Raw genomic sequence first — 27,147 nt, forward strand, 5'->3', positions numbered from 1 at the left:
GCACTGGCCTTCAGGCAAAAAAACTTGAAAAATAAAACAAACTACACAAAGCCGCTGAGTGGGAGGATTAACTTTAAGAAAGTTTTGTTCTCTAAGCTGTAGGTGTCGGCTATGCAACACTAATGCAGACTTTAAAAGTTATATTTTTCAAAACTTAATGTGGATAGAACAGAACAGAACTGTTTACCAGACTGATAAAAATAATATAAATAATAAGAGTTTTTATTGTTCTCTGCGTTCATATATTCGGACACTCACTGAGCACTTTATTAGCAACATTTGTGAAATATAATGTAAAGACCGAAGCTTGTGGGTTTTTTTTTTTATTAATATACAAATAAAATAATGTTGTGATTGCTGTGAAGGGCTACACTTTGGGTTAAACACTTTATGTTGACCACTGAATTGTTTATATCTGCCTTTTTGAGACTTGTGAGATACTTTAATATTTCTTCATTATGTTAAGAAAAAACAAGCATCAGCTAGATTATTTTATTCGTAGTATACTACTTGTTGACTCACTCACTCATTTTAGCCTTCCTGTGCCACAGGAGATGAAACGGACTGAGTTCTGCAGGAAATTTACATCATAGCTTATGAAGTAACTAAAAACCTTCCACATAGCCGGACATGCACCTCCCGAGAAAATTACATGTCAGGTCAATGCAATGAAAGTTAAAGTGTAGGGTCAAGAGGGGTTACGGTTACGTTAGGACATACAAGTCTAAATCAAGCTTTAGCAATGATATCTTAGGTGTTAGAAACCTTATTAAGCCTAATCTTTCTCTAGTTTCAAGAAGACTAATTATGACGCCGTAATCCTCTAATGCAAATGGCATCTACACACTTTTGCTGTGTGTGGCTGTGTTGTCAGCTCATTAGTCAAGTCAGGAAAAATCAACATGGTATAATAATAAAGATGGATGATAACCCTGAATTTCTCTTAGCCTAGCTTTCTGAAAAGGCTTCATAGTTTTTAAACTGGCTTCTTGAGCATAATGATGATTTAATTAATCGACACAAACATTAGTCTACAGATTTGGCACTAGGCTGTAATCTATGAACTGATCCGTAGCTTAAAAAGTGGAAAATCCTTAAACTGTAAATTTGTCATAACAAACGTAACGTATCAGTTATTTTGTGAACAAAAAAACATACTTCTAGTGAAAGAAATTCACACATCACTGCCACATATCAAGGGTACTTTGATTATGCAAAAATGTCTTCCTGATTCCTTCACTTGCGTCTCTTCCTTTTTTTTTTGCATCTCTTCCAATCAATAACATCATGTAGACGTTCAAACTAACAGACCTTTTTTCTATATGCTTATTGTTGGGATTTTTACCATCATTTAACATTTCTTGTGAATCTTCTAATTTATATAAGGATTAATGTTATGTGTCATGATTTTCTGGGCACATAGTAAACCACCACATAGTTCTGAAAAAAATGGGGACTAACACTTACTTGACTTAATAAGCTCCTGCAGAAGGCTCCTCTCTTTTTGCTCCGGGTCTCCTCAAAGTGTAATTAAGGAACTGGAAAATCCTACATAGCACAGAGGGAACGATTTCCGGGTCGCAGGAGGAGAGAAGACGAGAGGAAGCATCAGTTAGACTAATGAAAAGCACCCAGAGTCTTTCAGTTAGTCGAGTGATTAAAGTGGTAGGTTCAATTTTAAATGCCCTAAAAAATGTCAGTGCAGCCTCAGTTATATGGCACTCCAACATGTTTGGAGTAGCATACATTTTGGGAATATATTCACATTGAAGAACATGATTTATCCACCATAAGGTGGTCTCAATTCTTTTTTCCATACCATCATGTCCTGTTGAAAATCATACTGTTGTTATGAGGGGAGGCCAGATTTTCTTGGTCATCTTCCTGCAACATATATAGCAGTAATGTATACCTTTTTACACAGCTTCACTGAGTGTGTTCATCCCTTGCATCTGTTCACAAAATTAATAACAGCTTCTTTACGCTGCCCAAACAGGGCTTTATGAGCATGCACTTGTTCCTGAGACTGTATCCAGATATAAGGCGATCTGGTACCTGTCTAATCTTCTGATATTGTACATGCCTGCTTCTCTCTCACGAATGAGGGGAAACCATAAGAAAATCCCATAAAAAACAAAACTGAGTTGTTTTGGCTTTACATTAGATTTGCATTATTTAGCATCTATATTTGCAATATGCTGCTGATATATATTGTTCAGTATATGGATAAGTAATTCACCTTAACATGCAACTTGCTTTTTCCACTCAAATGAAATATTCAATAATTCTGTCTTTGATTGAGCAAAATGCTATATAAACATTTAGCACTAAACAAAAAAGCACAAAATGTATTTAGTGTAACCATTCACCATATGAGTGATTTGTTCAATAAATAATGCTATGCTTTTATCTCGGCTTTTCCATTATAGACCGCAGTGACTGATTTATGAATACTAAGCACTTTTCTGTTGAATTGGATAGAAAAACAGACCAAATACTTTGGTTTTCTCCCTTTGCTTTTGTAACATAATTGAACCTTTTAGCCATCCACGTCCTTACAGCCTCTAAACAACAAAAGGCAGTGGTGAATTGAAAAGTCAAGGCTATTATTTCAGTATTGGCTCACACATTGTACAGCGTGGTTCAAGCAGAGCTGTTGAGCTTCAGGAATGTCGGACATGTAGGGTTATGACTGAAGGTTGAAAGCATTTCTCTACAGACACTCCTGCTCAAAGCACCTTCAACCATCTCTTACAGTGGTATACCTCTGCAGAAGTGAGGAAGAAATGCCCCATCAAGAAAACAATCTGCTTCTAATATACAGGTCTTCCATGAAAACAAATATTCCACTCAGTGAGCGGATGTGCTTAAAGGCTATAAATGCTCTGACCAGAACACCCAGGCAAAACACAGTGAGGGGTTTCTTAATACAAACTGAATTTAATATGCAGAAAACCTACTTATGACCTTATGGATGTTTATCCATTATTGCTTTTGCAGGATGGTGCAACAACCTCTCACATAACCCAAATGGAAAAGAACACATTCAATTTAAGTTACAGTACATTTTCTCTAAACATTATCTTATTTTTTATAGGTACTTTAAGACTAGGCAGTTTACTTATGAAAGTGTCCACTTTGCATTTTCTTATATAATTTAAGAAGACTTAGAGAGTACAACTCTAAATGGCTACTCTAAAACTTTGATGTTTCATGGTGTCAGCATTGGTAATATTGGCATCCCCAATAATGACATCTGTATTGTTTTCATAGATCATTTGTGCTGATGTCAGCATTGGTAATATGGAAATCTAGTGTAGAATAATAATCTTTTTGTGTCTTCGTGAAGTCATATAATTTTTACTGAAGATAATAAGGTTAACTCAGACAAAGAAACTGTGTCTCCCCCATGACAAATATATTGGTTTAAAGTTTGTAAATAATCCAATGAAAACAAAAGCCTTTTCCTCATTCTTATAACCCTAACCTTTGACCTATGACCTTTAAGCATTACATACTAAAATGCTGTATATAATTTTTTTGTCTTGACCCAAATGACTGGAGCAGAACTGGCAGAAATCTTTGGCTTCTATAAGTTGTAAAAACTTGAGATTTTAAGATATATTCATGCAGTGTGTGATTTTGCAAAATTGTCTGGTTATCACTGTGATGCCATAGGGTGTTGCATTGGGAAAAAAGAGTATGTTCTACAGCTCTCTCCATACTCTTTCATTTGATATATTACTCATTATGGTTTCTTAAAAAAATGTTTCAAGTTCAAAATTGACCTTGGACCCCCATGGCCTGGCTCAGTATATTGTTGTGTAGTTTGAACCAATCCATAAAAAAATGGGGCAGTATAAAGTTTTTAATGATTTACACATTTGCCATGGACCTTGACCCTCACCCAATTTTCACCAAAATTAAATCAGCTCGAGCTGTTATTGGTATCAGACAAAATATTAAAATTATATCTTGAAAACTGTGGATGCTGTGTAACAAACAAGACAGACAAGCAAACTGGACAGATTACATACTGTCTACCTTCAGGGGGAGGATAATATTTACTTGATTTATAGTAAGCTCTTGTAATTCTGTAATAATTACTAATTGTAACAATAATGTTTTTAAAGAAAGTTAAAACAGCATCTTTTCATCGTGGAAGACAGTTTGATTATTTATTGCGTTTTTTTAATTACTTTGTTATGAGCTGTTAACTGTTTTTGACAGTGGGACACGTATCTGTACTACACAGAAACTGTCCATATCTATAGCTTCTGGATATCTCTTAGTAGACAAAAGCTGTTGTTTTAGTAGTCAGAAAATGCCACCCAAAATAATATTACCCACAAAGAGCATTGAGCCTTCTTTATTTCCTATGAACACTTTAGGGACAATATAGCACAGTTCAAAGCCTTATAGAGCTGTCAAGGGACATCCAGTTATGTTATTATTTTATTGTCAATCACCAGAAGCTTCTTAGGACATGTAGACATATCAGTTATGAGTGCAGTAAAAGGATCTTAGCACTTCTGTCATCTCTCAGTGAGTAATTACAACAACATATTATATGGAAGCGTTACAGTGCAGCAAGTCAGTGTGTCATTTTACAACAGCTGTTTTCAAAACTGTAAACCAGACATATCCATTCAGTTAGAGCATTTCTATTGTCTATGTTTTCTTTTTTCTGTTTCTTTTTTTTTTCTTGGGCTTTCTGATTACTCGGTACTCTTAAAGCCACACCAAATATTTAATGCACAGTTTATAGCTCTTTATATTATCAAGCAGTTAACCTTGCATGACTGGCTGACCTCTCGCTATGACTTGGGGAAATTAGCCACTACATTTTGGTTCAATAGGGTAACAGCCGAGGTCAACCTGTGGTGATTTAAATAAAAACAGATACACAGTTTGAATGAGAGATCCCAGCATTTGCTACAAATTGAAACTGATATTGCGAAACAGAATATTTTAGACTTTTTTTAAGTGATTAGAAGGCTGCCATCATCTCGTGACAATAGACAGGCTCATCACCATATCCTCACAGTATTCTCAGTAAACGCCAGCAGTAGTTTACGAATGTGGGTTTTTATATAATCCTGTATTTAGACACAAATTTAAGGCAACTTAATAAATGAATATTAACTTTTGATTACTTTATACTTCTACTTCAGTACTTTTCTTATGGATTTATTGCACTTTAGTATTCTTATGCCATTAAATTAATCTTACATACAACTTCAAGACATACTTCTCAGTTAAATATTCTTTGAAGATGTATCAAATCATTATGGACTGATATCAGTTAAACTACCCAACTGCATAAAATGTAGAGTGATGAAAAGTAGCTATGCATATTAGAGAATTGTAATTGAGAAGTTCTGAGGCACTTTACTGTTTTAATTTCATGCTACTTTATACTTCTGCAGAACCATTTCAATGAGAAATTGCCTACATTGTTCTCCACTACATTTATCTGACAGCTATAATGACTTACTTTACAAATTCAAATTTCAAAAACCTTTAATGAGAATATCTATCCAATAGCAAGAATTATTTTCACCTCAGCCAACTATACCATTAAAATCCTATTTAAATGCTAATGTTTCTGTAATTGTATAACACAAAATAATACAACTCTGACAAAAGCCAATTAGTCGGTACTTCTATATTTATTGTAGAATTTGCTGATGATATGCACTTTCACTTAAGTAGTGTTTAATTCGAGATCCACAGTTGGAGTATTTTCTTAGAGAACAGCACTACTTTTGCTTACAAATGGATCAGAGTATTTCCATTACAACCATATCCCAGCTAAATGGCTACTTACAGTACGGATGAAGGCTTCAGTAATAGTGCAATATCAAAAGCAATGCTTTGCAAATGTTCTCTGAAAATTAGAGCGGGTATATTATTTACATTACTTAAATATTTCGCGCCCCATTCCACATGTCATTTTGAAAAGTGAGAACTATCACTCCAATAGAACTTGGGTGGAATGAGAGTAAAGTGAGAAAACGTCCACTTAATTGACACCAATTGTAAACCATATGGTCATATGTTAACGGCAGTAATTAGAAAATTGTAATTTTCCAGACAATGCCATTGGCAAGAGATGCAACACACCGGTGTCGATTTTAATGACCACACTGTCGTCCAGAACTACAGGTTCGAAGGCCTCTAGAAACGTCAGAAACAGGACAGAGGTAATTGGTCATTACATCTGGTCAATACAGGCGCGAGCACAAACAACTGTCTGTGTGCACGTGCACACACGCACACGTTTTGTCAAGCCCTAACAGGTCCACCGGGGTTTCAACAAGACCTCGTACTCACTTTTTTTTTCTCTCTCTCTCTCTCTCTCTCTCCCTCTCTCGCGCTCTGAAACAGCGAAAGCTGTTGGCTCGCGCGCGCTCAGTCTAATTATTCCACTCTCGCGCAGCTGAGTGGCGAGTGCTGAAAGCTCCGCACCGCTTTCCATCTCTTCCTTCCGCACTGCGATTCCGTTAGGAGACGGTCCTCTTTGGCGGACACGTACTAGCCCACCTGGACAGAGGTTTTCATCAGGACACGGAAACGTGTTAAAAGGAGTCTCGTGCAAACGACAAATGCACGAGACCCGAGGCCGGTGCCCCCAGACCCGACGGGGAGGGAGACAAGCAGAGCAGTGATGGGACAGTTCTCGGGAGGATGCTACCTGAGTTTTTTCATCTTTGTGCTTCTTGGTTCGCAGGCGCCGACCACATTAGCGAGAGGTAAGCTCAACACCGAGACACTTTTTGAAGAGCTCAATGCTTTTGGGGGCGTCTCAGTCCTCCCGAATAAACTCAATAAAAAGGTGTGTGCCCCGACAGACTGTGTTTCTGATGCTGACTCTACTTGTTTAGGATTTTTTTTTTTAAAGTAATCTTTTTTTCATGTCCAGGTAGTGTTAGCAATTTATGTTTGCTTGACAAACAAACAAACAATAAAGCTTCAGACACCTTTATAAATCACATAAATTCAAATTAAATTAGAACAAGTTTTTTCTTCTTTTTTTTTTTGTCGTGCGCAACAGACTGGCTAAGATTTGTTTATAAATGCTGCTTTAATAGGTTTAACGTCAGTTTCTTCTAGTGCAACAAAATGCTTATTACTAATCTAAATTTGCTTCCTTAAGGATATTCTCTCTGGAGTACAGTTAAAATGACTGGGTTCTGGTTCACTTTGATTTCACTCAAGAAATGTTTGAGAGTCTCGGCGTGTTTTTTGTTTATTTTATTTATAAGATAACATAACATAACCTTTATTAGTCCCACGCGTGGGAAATTTGTTATATTTTTAATGTTAAACCCATCTCATTTAGACAAAGTCAGTATTGTGATGGACTAGTTATAAGTGGTTTAATAGCAATTAATAACAATGTCTTAATTCAATGGCAGTGACTTTTACCTCAAGAACACCGACTCATATCCTTCAGCACGACATAGTCCTGTCCTGTCACTCATTTTCTTACTGCTCTCATCTTACTTTTCTTCTTCTGAGGCTTCTCCAAAAAGCTTACCATTCATTCATTCTTTCTGTTGCTCATGATGACACTCACTGTGAATGAAAACAGACTGTAATAAAACTGCTCACACTTTAAATACTGATTATATTGTCTATAATATACAAACGTGCTGTTTAGTGACTAAATTATGCACAAGGTATGGTATAAATGACACATTATTCACATTTCAAGTGGGCTTTCTAGCAATTATATACTTTTGAATATATTAACATTGGTGCCCATGTGCACCATTGTTGTTTGCTGGGTGATTGTATGGTAATGGAGCATAGGAGTTTTCCACTCCTATGCTTTGGCGTACTGAAATTGAGAGACAGGACAATGCTTAACATTATTTGTTAAATCATGGCATTTTGTTTAATTATGATTGCTGGTGAGGTGAGGTGGGGGTGGGGGGTGGGGGGGTTATGTTTCGCAATGTGCAAATTATGATGCCATGTTGATAGCATACTGGTAAAACTAGAGAAGCTGATAGCTTGGTGGGCTTCCTCATTTTTCTTGCTTTACTTGAAACAATAAAATACCCCCCCCCCCCCCCCCCCCAAACTTGCTAATAGACTGAGTTGATTCTTTGACGGCTGTGCACGCACATGCATATCTTCTGACAGTAACTGCTTTTTGTTCGAATGTTGACAGGCATGCAAAAAAAAAAAAAGGGTAAAAGGCTCATTATTTGTGCGCATACAGTGTAACTGGGAATAAGTACTGTACTTCAAAAACCCAATTTGGGGCTAGCTCTAGCCATTTTTATGTCCACTTCTCTGCAACTGGATGATCAGAGGGTTGGGTTTTTTTTTTTAACCTTATGAGGTTGCAAGTAGACTCCTGCAAAAAGCTATAAACAACAGATGCAGCTTCAGCTCCTTTGAACATTTTGTCAGATCTAGATTACATGTGTTTTTGGTGTTTCCCCTACATAAGACAGGCCTGTCTTTTATGACATTATATCACATGAAAGTAAACATCTGAATTTATCAGTTATTTGTCACTACCAGATTCAGAATGTCTGATCATCAGTAAGCTGGTTACTCATGATGTGACGTGTTCTATTTAGCCAGCAGATTTGAATGTTCATTGACTTAATGATAATACAGAAAACTGTTTTACTTAACTGACAACACTAATGAAACCTGTGGTTATGCACATGTTATATGCTGTCTTTGGTCGGAGAATAGATAATCAGAGAATCTTTTTTGCTTCCGCCAAATCCATCCTGACCTATTGACATCCATTTATCTCATATGTAACAAAGGTGCATTTGCAAGTCAATTAGTTAACTAGCCCCAAGGTTTTTATTTTTGCATCCCAAGTTTTGAAATCAGCTTCAACTTGGAAATTTACATAGCATAAATATTATATTAAGCCAAAGTATCTTAAGGGCAACTTTGCATGTAAGGATCAGCGGGTTTTACCGATCTTTTAAAGAAAAGTAGGTTTAAACTAAGGCAGAAATGTGTTTGAGATAACCTTTCGAGACTGACCGTAAATTGTATTTATAGAACCAGCTACCATGGCTACATTTCCATGTGAAGCGTTACATGATTTTTTTCAAAGGCTTGACCTAATATGCTTGGATAGAAAAACAATAATAATGTTAGTGCATGAAAGGAGAATGTGCTTGTGTCTGCCCTACACATTTTTTAAAGGCTGCATGGACGTATTTCGTAATATATCTTTCGGATTTGAAATGGCTTTCACTTGGGCTTTAAAAATATTTATATCATACAATAATATTGATGTCTGCAGTCAAATACTTTATTCAGACATGAAATTAAGTGCTATGGAAAGGCAGTCTCCACACACACACACACACACACACACACACACACACACACACACACAAACACAACTGGTTAAATAATGTAAAAGCAAGATTACTTTTCACAAGATAAAATATAAATGACACGTTACTCACATGTGTTGACACTAAATTTCCCTTCCATAGCCACATACGTGTAGAGAGTCCCCTATAAGTAGATATTATTTATCAGTTAGATGCCAAGTTAAAACACAGTCATCCAAATGCATTCAATGATGGGATAAATCACTTGTATTCAACAAGCAATTTTATTCTTAACGTGCCGAGAACACCAAGTGACAACAAAAAAAAAGACCTTAACCCAAAAGAGGAACCTTGCAGTCCGTGCCTGCAGGGGGATTCAGCGAGGAAATGCTGCTGATAAAATGTTGAGCAGCACCAGTGAACATTACAGACGTGTTCAGTGTTTCTCCTAGGTTGACTGCTTTGGGGGACAGGTAGGCCGTGGGAGTGATAACCCCCACAAAGCTTCTTTAACCTTATCAAGTCTAATTGAGGAAAACACTTCTGACAGCTAGTAAGGAAGACAAAGGGTGAGCTGAGCAGGGTCGCACAAAGATACTATCAAAAACAATTCCAGCAGTGCCAAACAACACCACTTGAACAAGAGGTTCAGTGGTCAAGTGCCAAGGAAGGCTGGTTCTGTGGCTTGATATCCACCTTCACTGATGATCAGATGGATTTCAGGTGTGGGTGATTCAGGCGCTCAGAGAGGGGCGTAGCAGACAGGCGTGAAATATAATAAGAGAGAGATCTCTTTTAAAAGGAGGCCAGAAGAAAGTCAGTGGCCATAACAAGCTTATTCCCCTGTGAATAAGAGCTCTATTGTTGTCTAAAAAGAATTAATATCATATCTGTGCGACATGGCTGCAGTGGGTTGGAGTGGGTTCTTCATTATAATGAACATGGGCACTCTACATATATATTTCTGTACTCTAGATGCATCGAATATATTTGCGGCTGAAAATTGCTCCCCAACAAAAACAGCATCAATTTGATGAAAATCACATAAATATGACAGATTTACAGAGCACAAAGTGGACAACATACAATAGCATATAAATGCATACAAATAGTATAACAATGACACATACTATAGCATATAAAAGCATTAAATAAAGCATAGAAAACCACCTAAACACAGCCAATTAGCAAATCATTGGTATAGCAATTACTTTAGGCTATAGCATAATGCACTTTATGTATAGCTATTAATAATGAAGTAGCCTAGTTTTAAATGACGGGTTCACGATTGTCAAATCTTTATGCATAACATCTGAATTAGTGGTTTTGGATTTTCTTTTTTACTGTCACACCAGTGGGCGTCAAAATTTCAAGGTGCATTTATTGCACATGATGTTCCACCAGTTCCTCCATAATAATCCATAATCATGACTTTTAAGTCACAGCATTGATTTTTTTGTCTGTGTTTTTAGCTGTTTTCTTATGCATAGAATAACATCAGCAGGCTAATAAAATATTAAGTTGCACTAGCTAGGTTAATGATTTTAGCTTTTGTATTTAAAACCTGGCTTACAGTACACTGGTGAAAAAGGCCAGTCCTACTTCTGCTTTAGCTTGCTGCTTACTATATTAGCAGTGGTCAACTTCTCCTGACAGGTGATTTACTCAGGTGCAACGGAAGTTATAAGACAGGTAGCTTTAGCAGTACTGTCTACTGACAGCCTTTCCCCTCCTTTTTTCTGTGGTCAGTCATGTGGTGTGATGGGTATGTATGGTTTGCTATACAAATGAAACTGATCCATTTCCCCTCTTGTTAACCTCTTTGCTGTCAATCACATTGCTTTAATCTGTAATGCTCTACAAATACACTGGTTTTCTCTGTGACAGAAGTTCTTTAAATTATTATTTTAGGGCACCCATACTTACAGTAAAACAGTCTATTCATAGCTTTTTGTGTAGGTGTATAGCTTACAGTTTGCAATAAAAACGTATCCCTGTCTGGACTTGCCTCACAGCCCATCAGTAGGTACACCGTTTGGCAACAACTCATTTCAGTTTTTCAGAAGAAAAGTTTCTGTTAGTCTCAATTTTGAGACAAAATTCCCATGTTACTGTGAACGTATTATTTAGGCTAACATTCAAATATTAAATCAATAATTGGTAATGGCACCTCTACTTTTTTACTAATACTGCTAGTATTGTGATTTTGGCTTCACAAAATTAAACGAACATGATTGAAAGATATTGAAAATGCATTTTCTGCCAGTAGAACACAAAGCAATCAAGTGCTCCCTAAAATCACTGCCTAATAACCATGTCTACATGTGCCAATCACAGCTGTTCCCTGCACCACTCAGCGAGAACTTTCCTGAGTGCACTTGACCGCACTGATATACTATAGCCCATCAAAACAAAAATCAGCTGTCTGTCACAGGGGAAGGCAAAGAGCTTGTCTCTAGAAGCAGATCATCATCAGTTCTTTAGAGAGACTTCAAATTTAGGGAAGTGATGTTCACCAAGAACAACTCATATGCAAAGAATGCTGTAGAGCTGTGTGCACTGTAAACCATCACAACAAACTTATTCAGCTATCTGAAAATACACCACAACTTGCAATATGATGATTGCATGAAAGCAAAGAAAAACAATACAGTGGTTGCTAACATAAATTGTATAACTCAGAATGAGCCTGTGAAGCGGGTGAGTGAAATCACTGAAATCACCACAGGAATCACATTCAATTTGGCTAAATATATTTGTTCAAATAACATAATGGACAAAAGATGTGCTATGCCGTCGTGCATATTTTTTTCCACTGTGGCAAAACCTGTGCTTTATGCAAAACGCAGGGAAAGTAGAGAGGGATCTCACAGCTGTTGGGACTCTGCAATAAAATGTTGATGTCACCAAAATCAATTATGTATCAGTGACAATGACATGATTGTGATCTCAGTAATTGTGATAGTCCTTTTGGGCATATTCATGCACCCCTAACCCCTGTGTATTATTTTTAAAATTCAGTCAGTATTTTTATTTCAGGAATATTATTTAGTTTGTCATTTAACATCTGTTTTCAGTGAAGTATTAATTTTATATATTGAGAGTGCCGCCAAAAACAGCAACAATAAATAGCAATTACTGCATCTCTGGAAAATAAATATCATTTTATGTAACTTCTACCTAATGTATTTCTTAAAAAAAGACTACATAAAGCATTGTTGATAACACTGATGATGATAAGTATTGTATCAATCCTGTAAAACACCACTATCTTGATGCCACTATTAGTTCAGTCAGTTTGTATTTGCATTTAAAGTCTTTCAATTCTCTTAGTCTTTTAACAAAGCAGAAGAACAGAGAGAGATACCAGCCTAGCTGAGCTTGTGAATTCATATCACTGCATACGGTGAGAGAAGACCATCATTTGCATGGCAGTACTGTCCATAGATTTTTGCTGAAGGGCTGTGAAAAGTGGCTACATCTAGTAACAGAGTCGTTTAGTTGGCAACAGTGATGGGATCTGAAGCGTGATGATGGATTCTGTGGGGGAGAGGGATGTTAGGTGTACAAGCTGGCACAGTCTGCATTGAAAAAAAAGATTGAATTCCAAAAGTGAAAAATGAATATCTACCTAACAAATGAAAACTGGAATAGTTGACAATTGTGTTACAAGCCTATTTTGTCTAGGCTAACATGTAGCTCAGACAAAATTTAAGTAATCAAAGAACCTGATAATTCCAGAGGGTTCACAAACCTTTTCTTGTAACTGTGTGACAAGGTAAGACATTAAAACAAAAACAAACAGCAGAAAGGCAGGTTTCTGTGAAAAGCATGACCTAAGGATAGGAATGAATTGGACAAGATTCAGCAGCTTCTTTTAAAACATCTCTCAACATCTCAGGTCCAAATGGGCTATATTAGGTAGGGTCGTAAATGTGCATTGCACTGTAACTTCTCAACCCAAAGCAAGACTAATCAGGTTGGTTGGATAACTACAGTGCTGTTATAACCTTTGTGCAACAAAAAGCTTATGCTATATGTATAATATTAGGAGCATGTTTGTTGTCTTTCATAAATTCATTGATCAAGCTTCTGTGAGTTGACCATGCAACTCGTTGTGCTACTAAAAATGCATCTGGGCTTGAGCATTGAGTAAGTGAAAAAACTTAAGAGAGAAACAGAGATACAGAGAGGGAGGGGAATTGAAATGGGGAGGTGGATAAAAGGCAATGGAGTCATCTCTGCCATGTTTAATTTATCACAAAAATGACTGCCAGAATCTTGCTCAAGCTCTGGCTTTCACGTAACTGACATTACACATGATATGAATTCACGAGCCCAGCTGGGCTAGTATCCACTGTTGTTTTTATTCTGCTGGAGATCGCATGGTGGTCATATTCCCAGTTTCACTACTGCATTATTTAAGGGGAACCCATTTCTCTCCCCAACCTATCAACCCCATCTTCTGTCATTTATTCTCCACATTCCGAAGGAGCTGAGCTCATGCAGTCAAAGAGCCAAAAGAAATATTCTCTACAGGGAATATAGAAAGCTGCAAAATCAAATATGTGGAAATATTGACCGTGTTTTGGCTGCTTGGACAAAGCCCTAACTGTAAGATAGCTATTCTTTTTTTATGGGATCCTGGGATTTTGAAAACTTTTAGATATAATATTTCCTGCAGATCTTTGATTGGAACAGAGTCCTTTTTGTTGGCTAAAAAAGCAAAAAATAAAAAATAAAAAACAATAAAAAAACACTATATTATAAACTGGTTGCTGGAACATTATATATCTATTCAATTCAACCATGGTTGTGTAGAGCTCTTCCTTATTACTACAGTAGAGTGCAAAGACCGCTAATTGTCTCAGCAAAGATTTCAATTTATTGTTTGGGATTTTTTTTTAAACACACAAAACATGAACAGATTTCCTTGATATTTGTTATGTGTAGTTGTGCATTTACTCATTTAGTTTATGCTCTGCCCTATTTTGATCATCTGCTAGTTGTGTTTATGGTGCTCCAAATGCAACAGGAAAGTTGCAGAATGCTCTCTGCTGGACAGACGGGACATATTACAAATGCGGCTACAGAGGGATTGCTTTACAGTTAATGTCAGATGATAATATTTGCTTGGCTATATATTGGTGAGGTCTACTTAAGTGTCTAGCCGGCTTTTTGTGAGCTTATATATTTTTATAATCATTATTTATTAAACAGTATTGTTACTTATGTTATCCAGTGACCAGAGAGGTTCAGGAATAAAGAACTGTGGACAAAAACACCAATAGCCACAGAGATCCCGAGAAGAACAAATGAATCCCTATTAATTTTAATCTAGAGTGACACCCCAATTTTTTCTGAAATATTTGCCATATTTTTTCTTTTTACTGTTTTAACATATTAAGGTTTATAAATTTGACAGCATGAAAAGCATTTTTGTATATTTTTATTTACATTTTGTACGGCTTCTCAGTTTTTGTGGTGTAATAGTAAAAAGAGAGGACAGACTAAAGAATAGATTTGTAAAAGTCAGCCAAACCACTATTTATCCATTAAACCACATAAACCCAGTACTGACAGGTACTGATAGCTGTCGAATCCTCAAGCATAGCTTATACAGCTTGTGTTTTCCCATAAACCCACTGCATTATGCCCATATGTATGTTTTATGTGCTCACAGGTGGGAAGAATAACATGGTGCCAAATATTGCTATTTCACTTCCCTCCTGCAGGTTTGCCCTCAGCCTTGTATCCACAACCTTTACACTTACTCTTCGATAAAAGCGCGTATTGCTTCCTCGTGTTTTGAAATAATACTGAAAAGGAGGCCTTGGAGATAACTGCCCATCCACAATGCACCATTGAATGTCTTACTGTTTAACTCAAGGGCACTGGCACAAATGTTAGATTCATACCGTACACCATTCACTTCAATGCCAAACACTCTCTCTTAACCTCTCTTTCTCTTTCTCTCCCTTGTAGCTCACAGTTTATACCTATGGGTAGCACTGTTGTTTCCTCTAAAGTGCTTGTGTTTTTGTAAATACCCAGACCCTTCAGCGTTTTCTTGTTGTCCACTCCTCCCTTGCAATTCCTTTCGGTGTAATTTAGTTTCAGTTGTTTATAGCTGTGACAAATGTTTTGGTTCTGCTATCATTTCTCAACTCACCTGACTGAAGGAGGAAGGAGCCAGGACTGCAGAGGTAACGTAAGAGAGCAGGGCATGTAAGATGAAAAAAGAAGAGGGAGAGAGAAACACAGACGCGAGGTTTACAGTGCAGAATATCTGAGTATCTCATGTTATCAGTAACTGCCACATCAGTTTGTCAGTAACACCGAGCGCCTATCTCTGCTCTCCATGATAAAATAATTTCAAGCATAATCAGAAGCAAATACATATTTAATGACTCGGTAATAAAGTACTGGTATAGTGTGTGTTTACAGAATGTCTGTTTGGTATGTGTACATTTTTTTTTACATGCAGAAGTCATCATGATTTTAACCATTACATCAGCAATTTTTGAAAGGCCCCCCAGTCTAAAAAGGACCCTCACCATAGTCTATCATATTATGAATGACATAACTGATTGATGTGAAACATACTGGAAACGTATCCAAAAAAAAAGGAAATTGTAGGAATTCCATAGAGATAAACCTGCGGATCACAACCAATTAAGGTTCCTTTGTTCCTCACAAAAGATATCTTGCCCCCCATTATATTAAATGGTTGTGCTTTAGACCAGTAAGTTTGTCTTTTTTTTGTTGGTGGTGGTGTGTGGGGGAGGTTGCGTAATGCACAACTGAACCACAGTTATGCACTTGCGTAGACAAAAAAGTTTGCAAGACGAAAGAGTTCTTAAATGCCATGCTTTTTCCAAACTGATGGCATTTAAGATGAACTATGTTTAAATGTTCTGGATCTTGTTTTTTGTTTTGTCTTTGTCCCTTCTCTTTTATGAACACAGTACTTTTTGAAAAGTTGGTTGACCGTTGCAAGACAGACCGGTTCATCCACATTTCTTATGTCTTGTGTTCCCTTTTTGAATTCATATGCATCCTCAAGGGCCCTTTGGTGCTTTTATGAGTGTCACAGAAACAGGATGGGGTTTAAGAGTCCCTCTGAGCATATGAAGCTGACATAATACCTCTCTGAAGTCATGTGTGACTGTATGTTTTAAAACCAACAAAGCTCTGTCATTGATAAAATAAAACGCAAAGCTGGATGACAACTGCCTTTGTGCCTTCATGTTTTTCATACCTGGTGACAAAAGAGAAGATTATCAAACACTCTTTGACAATTGCTAATCTAAAGCGTATGAAACCGAAAATTATAGTGAACTGTGCAAACAGGCTGTCTCATCAGTCAAAAAAAAACAAACAATGAATAGCAACTACAACTCAAAATCGCAGCTTATTGCTATGATAACCTATAATTGGTAACTTCTGTTCCCAAAATAGTAAGAGATAATTATTTCTTAAGCAAACTAAGCTTTTAAACAACTCTAACTCTGTTTCCCAGAGCAATAATAACAATATTAGTGTAGTAGCGAGACTTACGAAACACGTGTATGCGTGTGTCAGTTGTTTGTACAATTTAACATCAAATAAACATAAAACAAAATAAATGAAGCTTCTGATTAATTTGATGGCTCTGCATCCTCAAATAGATGCCTGTGTTTTTGATGGAGAACCCAGAGCTCCTGGAGAACATCTCTCTACAGAAAAAAGCCCTTTCTTGGTTCAAACTTGCCCCTAACATCAGTCACTTGAGACTGTTCCTATACCTTTGTTCTTTCCTTTTTTTTTCATTTTTGAACATATTGTGTTCCATCCATCCATATGTTCAAGACAGATCCACTGCTGCTATCTTGTCTTGAATATCGATTTCAATGTGTTGAAGTGCAGTTGGTCTGCAGTTTATCTTTGGACATGCATTGGGTCAGAAGGTTTTATTGGTTCAGACAGGAGGCACACAAACTGCTATTCAATTCAATTCAATTTTATTCATATAGTGCCAAATCACAACAGCAGTTGCCTCAAGCCACTTTAGATTGTAAGGTAAAGACCCTACAATAATACAGAGAAACCCTAAGCGGAGGATGTAGAGGAGATATTTAAAACCACACTGTGCCTCATTGCATCTGCTTTTTATATAACTGTTTATCTTGGCTTACTGTTTTGTTTTTATTTATTTATAGCAATGAAAAGCAGGTTTATCCACAGCTTCAGTAATTATAAGTTCAGAGTTCACCAAACCTTCTGTGACGTTCATGTCTCTCTATCCTCTTAGACTCTTACAGCTGTGCTAGCTGTGAGATAAGCAACATAATTGACGTTGGCAGTTATCTGCTGTGTATGTGTTTGGATAATATTACAGTAACAGCATTACCGTTTCAAAAAAATAACAAAAAAATAAATAAAGACACAACCCCTTTCATTCACAAGCATGATTTGAACCATGTAACCGATACATGTGTTGAGGTAATTAGTCAAAAAAAGTGATGAATTACATATTACTTGCTAGTTTTCTTAAAAGTAACACTCTACGTTACTTAATTACTCACTGGAAAATGTAATTTTGTTACACAACTGGTTACATTCCTCTTGCATCACTCTGTAACTCTGTAAAATGACCTGAAATGTAATGCCACATAATTGCTTTTTAACAATATAAACCTAATAATTTAAAAGCAAAAATAAAATAATAAAAAAAACCCCACAGTATTAACCTGAGGCGACAGGCCCACACACTGATATTACCCTATCCTAAAAGGGACATGCATAAGATCTTGTTTAGGACACATATGAACACAAAACCAATAACACAAAGCAGTTGAAAATCAGTCCATGGAGACTTCAAAGCGATGTAAGAAGAATTAAATACAGATGAAGCTGTATATTAAAGATGTCTGACTGTCAGGCTTAGAATACACTCAACTATAACATCACTCTTCTTTGCTAGCTTTGTGTTAGCATTCTGTACAGATGTCTACATAAAGCCAAAACTATTGTTTCTGTTCTGGATGCAATTTTGCACTTTACCATAGCAATCCTGTCCTTGCAATACAAATAAAGGTAATGTCCATCTCCAGTTCGCACCACCATTTTCTTCTTCCATGCAGACATACTGAAAGTCTCAGCATATTGTAGCAAAAAGCTCAAGAAGAAAAATGGATTGTTTATCTTTTTTTAAATTCTATCTGCCTGACGTGCAGATAGCATGTTATTATCTGCACTTCAGGCAGATAATCTGATGTTATTACTTTTGTAATCTTTGTAACACAAGTAATAACATATTGTAACTGTAATATGATTACTGAGTTTAGTACAGTAATGCGTTGCATTACAATACTACAATACAGAGAAATGTAATGCGAATACAGTATACTTGGAATGGATTATACCCAACAGTGAGCAAACACATCATCAGCAACACTCAAGCAAACTTCAGACCAAGTAAGAGGACTCCTCATAGCCTTTTTCTTATGAAAAAAACTTGCTTTCTTTGCAGTCATTGCAAGATTCATGCTCTGTGTTTAAGTTACCACAATGTGCTGTTGAGTTGACTGTGACTCTTTATTAAATGTGGCTTAAAAGGGTTACCTTGAAGATCCATGTGACCATCACTAACTTAAAGGTATTGAGGAAATTCATTGATTATTCATAACTGAATAACTAAACATAAAACAGGATAATGCATAACTGCATTTGCTCTTGTGTTTCATAGATATAAAGCAGAGGGCATGCAAACATGAGCTGCTAGGTAAAAATGCAAATCTATATCAACCGGTGAGGAACCCAGTGAAAGGAAAAATGGAAGTAAATGCTAATAGTTTAATCAGAATAGTCACAGATGTAAAAGGGGATGCATGTGTAAGGGGAAGCATCAGCCAAACGATATATGACTATATACGGATCTTGAAATTAGTCCTACTCTTACCATGGGCTCTAAAATCATTTAGACTAGCACTGTCTTAGAAGAATAGAATAGAATAGAATAGAATAGAATAGGCCTTTATTGTCACTGTACATGTACAATGAAATTATGGACTATAAATACAAAATACTAGTCAGCTGTTCATGACTTCCATGGCAGACACTGTCCGTTCTTGCTCCTTATTATCCTCATCTGTTCTGAGGTAAAATGGCACTCTTTATGCTCTTTATCCACTCCTCTTTCAACCATCAGCATTCAAAGTAGCACTTGTGTTGGTGTTGTTCTGTGAACAAGAGTATTGCTCTTATTTTCTTGATAATAATTGTTTTCACAACATACCATGGACAAATAGCATTACAGTAACATAGTCTTTGTAGTGAATTCATAGCCACATGACCTCCTGTGGTCATATTGAATATGTTATATTTATAATTAATTTAAATGTGAAGCTTGTGCTGTTTGATTATTATTTAAATGGAAAGTCATTAAGAATTTTTAAACAAAATATGAATTCTTTACATTGGTGAATGACTTGAACCACTTAAATGTTCATTCATACATGAAGGGTGTGTGTTTTCCTCTGCGCCGTCAATGTGGTTGCAAGGTTATGCATGTGTAACTTTGATGAGGTTCCCCTTCAGCCAAGGACTCCCCTTTGTCATTAAGACAGATAACGTCTATTCTGTGCATCGATGTGGTTACATTCGTTTAAAAGCTACTTTTGTTTCAGCTCACAGACAACAGAATCAATAAATCGTGTTACCAGTTTCTGCTTCATTTCACCTTAGCCGGTTTAGACCAACTTAGCCCCAAAGCTGAAGACAAAACAGAACATATAGTATAAAGCCACAGTGCCTTTATATAGCATTTAGCATAAAGCATCTCAGATTAAATAATTATTATTAATTTAAGACCAAGTCACAGCATTTCCCTGAAGACTGGCGGGTGGCTGTAGCTCAGGTGGTAGAGCAGGTCATCTACTGATCGGAAGGTTGGTGGTTCGATCCCTGGCTTCCCCTAGTCTGCATGCCAAATATCCTTGGGCAAGATACTAACCCCAAATTGCTCTCCGATGCATCCATCGGAGTATGAATGTGTGTGTGAATGTTACCTTAGAAAGCACTTAGAAAAATGTGCTTGTGCGAATGGGTGTGAATGGGTGAATGTAAAAGTTGTGTACAGCGCTTTGAGTGCTCAGAAAGAGTAGAAAAGCGCTATATAAGAACCAGTCCATTTACCATTTACCAAGACACCAAGAACATCTTATTGTATGCCTTCACCTATAAAACCCCACAGTCCTCCCCAAAGTATTATAAAATAACCTTATTATCCTACAATTTCTTAGAATAATGGATGCTGTTGTTTCCTGATATTTTCCACAGTATAGCTTGGTGATGGACACACATCATCCTGCAGCACTCACTTCCATATTTAAACTGTTTTGCATCATCTGAGAGGGATAAAGGTCCAACAGAGGTTTGCTTGAATATAGATTTTTCAATAACCTATTGGAAAACTTAAAAAAAATATGTCACCACATTTATTGTGTTGTCCACATTAAATGTGGTGATTCAGGTGTTTTGTAAAGTGGCTGCATATTCAATAATGCCTCTTTGTGTTTGCGTATATTACTTTTTGACAACTTTGTTGTCAAAAGTCACATTCGAAATAGATGTGAAACCCTCCGTCTTAGAAGGTGAGATATCTACAGTGTTTCTGCTGAATGACTCTTGGAATTGTCAGCCTGTCATGGTCTTCAACCTGTGCATACACATGTACTGACAACAGCCATATTTTAGAATTGTAGAAGCATTCGAAATTGAAATGTCAGGTTGAAACCGACATGCCGCGAATTAGAATGGGGGAAATGGAAAAGATGAGCTATTGTGCAGTAGCATCTTCTCTTGATATTTTTTCTGTGCATTGTGTTTACTGACTGTAGCCAATACTTAGAGACCACAGTGGATAAAAACTGCATTTTTCAACAGAAAACAGTCGAGCTTGTCTTCTGTGAAGTACTATAATGAGAGTCCAGCAATGGCCACATTCTCCCACTTGTTATCTTGAGATTTGCTAATGTCTAGGTATACTTCTCTTTTCCTGTGTATGTGTGTGTTGTATAGCTGTAATCCAAAACAAGGCCTGATAAAATGAGGAGATAAAACCCAATTACCAAGTAGGCAGTCCTGAGTCATCTCCCATTTGTTCCAACCATTGTCTTCTCTACTACTCTTTATCTCGATTTGTATGGTTTACTCAAAGACCAGACCAGCTGATTGTAATCTTAGGTGAAAAGAAACGAGATAAAAAAGAAATTCTGAAGAAACAGAAGTGCGAATGAGCTAATCGATGCCAAGCAGCTTGCACACAGGGAATCTCTTTTTCTTTAGTGTAATCTTCCAGCGTGATTGTGAAGTTTGTGTGCGCCAAGCTTCTGAGGGGACCAATTAAGGAACGACGGGGCAGGAGTCTGAACTGCTGGCTCTCCTAATAGCCTACAGGCTGGAGTGGTCCTGATCCATAGTCAGTCGATAACACGAGCCTCCCTAGTCTCAACCAATGAATGCCAACAATCAGATTCAATACAGCAAAGAAAAATAAAAGCGAGAATGTGAATGTGACAAAACGTCCCTTTTTTCCCCTTTTGGCACCACAAGATGTAAGATGTTTTGCACAGTAAACCCAGGTTGTGGCTGAAAATAAATTGAGCCGAAAATATATTTGAATCCCCAAGCAAGTGTGAGACAAACCACAGAATGATTTTGACCTTTAGAAAAGATCCTACAATCTAAGATCTTTTTAAGCTTTAAGCTCATCATCTGAGTGCAAGTGTATGTGTATTCTTTTAGGTTGGATTTGGTCTGTTTCTTCACTGCCAGCTGAGTACTGTGTTTGTTGTATCCCGTACATAGTGGAGTGATATGCTCCTGACATTCAGCTCTCTCTGCTGACCTACAAGGTATATGATAACCTACAGGAACAGTGGGTTTGTTTTCAAGGCTAATGGAGAACACTCCCAAGACAGAACAGAAGTGGGTGATGTTATAGCCCATCTCAAAGGGATTTTGTTCACTCTTTGCAATTTCACCTAGATGGTATACAGCCCATAATCTAATGTGACTGCTTTAATCTAATCAATAACCATAGCTATCGTTTACCACATTATAGTAACAAAGTATACTTTGAATTACTGCACTAAGTGGATTCCTTTGTGTTGAGCTGCATGATATGTGCAGACTTGGGTAACCCAATTGCATTGTGATAAATATAATGCATTTAATAATACATTTAAACTCCTTGGACGATCGGGGCAAGCATTTTGCCTGTATACTGGTATAGAGACATCTGAAAAGTTCTCACTACAAATGAAATCATAACCAATATACTGGTACATCTGGTATATGGCCCAGCACTCAATATAATGTAATATAGTATATTATAGACACACAGAGAGATATTACTTGGTTGGGCTGCCCAGGTACAGCCACCCATATATACAGCAACTCATCTGTGCAACCATCTGTGATTGATTTGTTGGTGGACGATCCCTTTGCTTTATTGTTTTTCTTGGAAGGTTGACTTATTGGTAACCATCTTGGTCTTATGTATTCCCTGTTGGCCGACTCAGTAACTCCGGCCTCTGTTGTGGTTTAATTCAGTTGCTTCTCCAAAAAGATCTTGTCCCAAGGTTGGGCATACTCCAATTCAGCTCTTGGACTGCATAATATAATATAATATAATATAATATAATATAATATAATATACACTTAGAAGTGTAAGTTTCATTATGCTGGTGAAAAACCTGCTTTGACATCCTGTCATTTCATATTATTTCCACTCTTCTCTTTTCAACCTGACAGATAAAGGCATTTTTGCATGTCCATTGTTCTTTCTATTGTGTTGTTTCATTAATGCCGCCCATTAGCTGCTTCTGGGAAATATCTGAAAGTGGGATGGACAGAAATGCATATTTTACAAGACAGTCTTGTTGTTGGCGTTAAAGCTGTGCAAGTACTGTAATGCCCAGGAATCCTTCTCTTTGTGCTTAATATGCTTTATTCTAATTCTTCATTGAAGTGAGATAAATTGCTAAATGCTGTGAGTAATTGAATATATTTTGTACTCATCCTCACATCTGTATTTGCTATAACCTAATACTGCATGTCCATTGCCATATAAAATTAACAATAATGTAAAATGAATATATTTACATAGGAATAGGTTGTATAAGGTTGTAAAGATTGTATTTTGTGGTTCTTCTAGTGAAGGAAGCCAAGAGACGGGTGGAGGTTGCAGGCCTAATGTGGCTATAGGTGCCACTGATTTCAAAAGCATTTGCACCTCATTCCTCCAATTCAAAGGTGAAGTCAGTTTTGCTTGAGAAGATAGCAAAGCAAAATAAGAGTGAAGGGATATTAGTGATATTAAGAGCTGTTCAATTTTTATAACAAATAGTAAGGAAAAGTGTTTCACTGCTTTATTAACTATTAACACTGGACCATCCTTTATGGCATGGTCTGCCCTGCAGTTCATAGTGACACACTATCATACTGTTCATGAAAGCAAATGATGACAAATGAACATAACTGTTAAGTGGTGCAGATAATGTAAATACTAATATTAAGTTTTGAGTTTCGTGGGCTAACTTGATATTATGCACTCAGCCTTCAATAATAAACCCACAGGTGAACAATGAACATGTCACGGTCCTGGGTCGGTGACCCAGTGCTTTGAGTTTCTTGTGTCTCTGAGTTTTTGTATTATGATCTTAGTTCTCTTTGTTGCCCCAGTTTATTCTATAGTCTAGCGTCTTAGTTTGGCTTTCTTGTATTCTGTTTAGTTTTCTGAGTATTTAGTAGCTGCCCTCTGTGTCTCTTTGTTGTTGTTCTGTGTTTCTTAGTTGCTCTGTCTCCCCTAGTCAAGGCTGCGTCTGTGCTACTTCCTGTTTTACTTTGAAGGTCTGTGTCTCATGTGAGTGTATCCTACTTTGTTTCCTTGTCTCATCAGTTCTGATTTTCCCCAGCTGTGCTCTCCTTCTGTGTCTCATTCCCCTCGTTTTTTCTCCAGTGTATTTAAGCCCTGTGTTTCTCTGTGTCAGGCTACGTCCACACGCACCTGAGTATTTTTGAAAACGCAGATTTTTCTATGCGTTTACACTTTTCGTCCACACGTAAACGACGTTTTCGGTCACTGAAAACTGAGATTTTTAAAAGCTCCTGCCAGGGTGGATATTTTTGAAAACTCAGTTTTTGCGTTTACGCGTGGACGAGAAAAACTGAGAAAACGCAGCGTCAAAGGTGTGCGCATTTTTTGACGTCACACTGTGCGCCAGGTTATTGTTTCGGTCAAATGAATTTCTACAATGGCGGCCCTACACAAAATAACATTACTGTTAATTTTACTCTCTGTAGTGTTTAAATGCTTACATATACACATACAGTTACTGCCCCACCACATATAGGACTCAGTTCTGCTATGCGCCATCTTTGTTTACTCTTTCCCACCCAGGCTGACTTCTGATTGGCCAACATTTCTACACGGATAGGAATATAGCGCCACTTGCTGCTTTGGCATGTTCCTAGCAGCGTTTTCCTTTGTTTTTGACTTTTACGTGTGGATGGGATTTTTAAAAAAAAATGAAAACGGAAAATCTCTGTTTTCAAAAATACCCGTGTACGTGTGGACGTAGCCTCAGTGTCGCGATCTCCCTCATGCTGTGTGTGATTCTCCCCGTGTCTCCTGGTGTACATTATAATTAGCTTTTCCCAGTTTAGTTTTGTATTGTTTGTGATCTGCTTTCCAGCAATAAAGCTGTGCTTTTGAGTTCAAGTTCTGTCCCGCGTTTGGGTCCAATTCCTGCCTGCCACACAGCCGAAACATGACAGAACATTACAGTGCTTATCATAGAGTTGTTGCCTTTGATGAAGAACATTAAAAAAAACCTTTCTAAATCAGCTTTATGAGCTATATTAAAACTTAGATTGCATAATTATGTCCGTTGGTGTATTGCCAGCCTTTAGGACTTTTATTTAAAAAATTGACTTTAGTCACAGAAACCTTAAAAAAGGCACGAATTACAGTGGCTCAGCTCTTTGCCAGGAAGCAAATATAAGAGTGAACAGTGGGAGCAAGTAGTCTCAGTGTGGCAAAGATTTCATTTCACAAGCTAATACATTAATTTTGTATTTATAAAAAAAAAAAAAACTAGCTGTGGTTAAAAATGTATTATTTTCACAGTTTAGAGAACATTGTAGTTTCACCACAGCAGACCCAAGTCAACAGCATCCCCTGTCACATTATTAGCTGTATCTAGATCTGTGGCACTTAGATTCTGTGAGCACTGAAGTTCACTTTTCTTTATGAGTACTCACCTCATGACATTTTCCATCAAGGTCAAGGACCAATAAAGAGGAAAAGAAGTAGAGGCCATTCTTTGGACTGAAAAGTTTTGTAATACTTTTTAGTCACATGTTTGCTCCTAGATATGCTTCTACAGCAGGTCTACTTTTAATCTCGAATGTGTGGAAATGTTAATGTTCCAATGGTGATCACTTAGCGCTATGGAGTTGTGGATTAATTTGAGGATTTTTGATAATAAAGTTATTCAAGTTACTCGATGAGTCAAGTAACAGTCTTTACCAGCAAAAAGTGGAAAAAGTGATGTTAATATTTAAGCTGTTAGGATTTAGCAACTGCCAAATACTAACTATATTAAAATGGGACATCTAAGTAAGTTTCTATTGAAAGACTCATTCTTTTTTTTCTTTTTTGTAGTCTGTCCTGTTAATTTCTTCATTTCTGTTTGTGTTATTTAAAGTTATTACATTATATGTGTTATACAGTATAACGATGTATAAGTCAAAGGAGCTTGCAAAGAAAAGCGTCTGGACTTCTTTAAGTTACTTGAAGACGTATACACCTCTCATCCGAGAGGCTTCTTCAGTTCTCCGTAGAACTGAAGAAGCCTCTCGGAAGCCTCTTCAAGTAACTTAAAGAAGTCCAGACGCTTTTCTTTGCAAGCTCCTTTGACTACGATGACCTGGATGACTGAGAACCTTCACAGACAACGATGTATAAGGCAGGACAGGTGGGAGAGAGAGAAGGGGGGGGGGGGGGGGGTGTAATAAAAGGACAGAGTACAAATAGAAAAGTGTTAGCGTTCATCCTACAGCTCCACTGTTTATGTTATACTAACATAGCTGTGTCGCAAGCAATCACGTAGCACATCATTATATACCAGCTAGCCCAACTTCCGTAACCCTACAAACGTCACTGCTGTTTAGTTTTCTGTCTTCTTTTATGTTGAATTGATAGCAGAGCTGTACATTTGAATTTTGTCAGAAATCTCTCAGTTAGAACATGCTATATCATGCTTAGGTAACTAGCAAAACTAGCGAGCTAACTTCCGCTAACTTCCTGCTAACTCTGTTAAATGTAATAAATTCTGTTTTCATGGATGCCTGGATGTTAAACTTAATTGTCACACCTGGTAAAGCAGCAATGCTGATCGTTTTATTAAAGATGAAAGAATTTAGACAGTTTTTAACTCTCAGTGATGCCGCAGTGTTGCCAACTCGACAGTAAGGAAAATCGCTATTGGCTGTCCTAAAAGTTGCTAGAAGTCGCTAAATAACCTCATTGCCTAATTTGCATAATTGGTAATGTAATTGTAACCTAGGTTGTTGGAGAGAGAAATAACATCGTGCAAGAGACATAAAGTGAGTAAAAAACGTCCTAAATGCATTTAGAATTTATTTAGAAATACAAATTTCATTTTTTTTTAGCAATTATTGTTTTTTTAATGTCACAATTCCAACCCTGCTCCTTTATCCGGGCTTGGACTTAAGGCATTAAGTAGTTTTAAACCTTGTGATCCAC

General features: G+C 37.0%; 1 protein-coding gene across 2 annotated transcripts in view; it reads left to right on the forward strand.

The window, feature by feature from the left end:
* The first annotated feature begins 6,437 nt into the window (after positions 1-6,437).
* Positions 6,438-27,147, forward strand: part of LOC102790292 (netrin receptor UNC5D-like) — a 204,851-nt gene continuing 184,141 nt past the window's right edge. For both annotated transcript variants that reach the window (XM_087843880.1, XM_006796863.2), the window contains exon 1: positions 6,438-6,755. In XM_087843880.1, the coding sequence (XP_087700006.1) occupies positions 6,671-6,755 (85 nt within the window). In that variant the 5' untranslated portion in view covers positions 6,438-6,670. The remainder of the gene's footprint in view (positions 6,756-27,147) is intronic.

Source organism: Neolamprologus brichardi, chromosome 7 (assembly GCF_056152115.1).
Source record: "Neolamprologus brichardi isolate AB-2024 chromosome 7, ASM5615211v1, whole genome shotgun sequence".
Lineage (NCBI taxonomy): Eukaryota > Metazoa > Chordata > Actinopteri > Cichliformes > Cichlidae > Neolamprologus > Neolamprologus brichardi.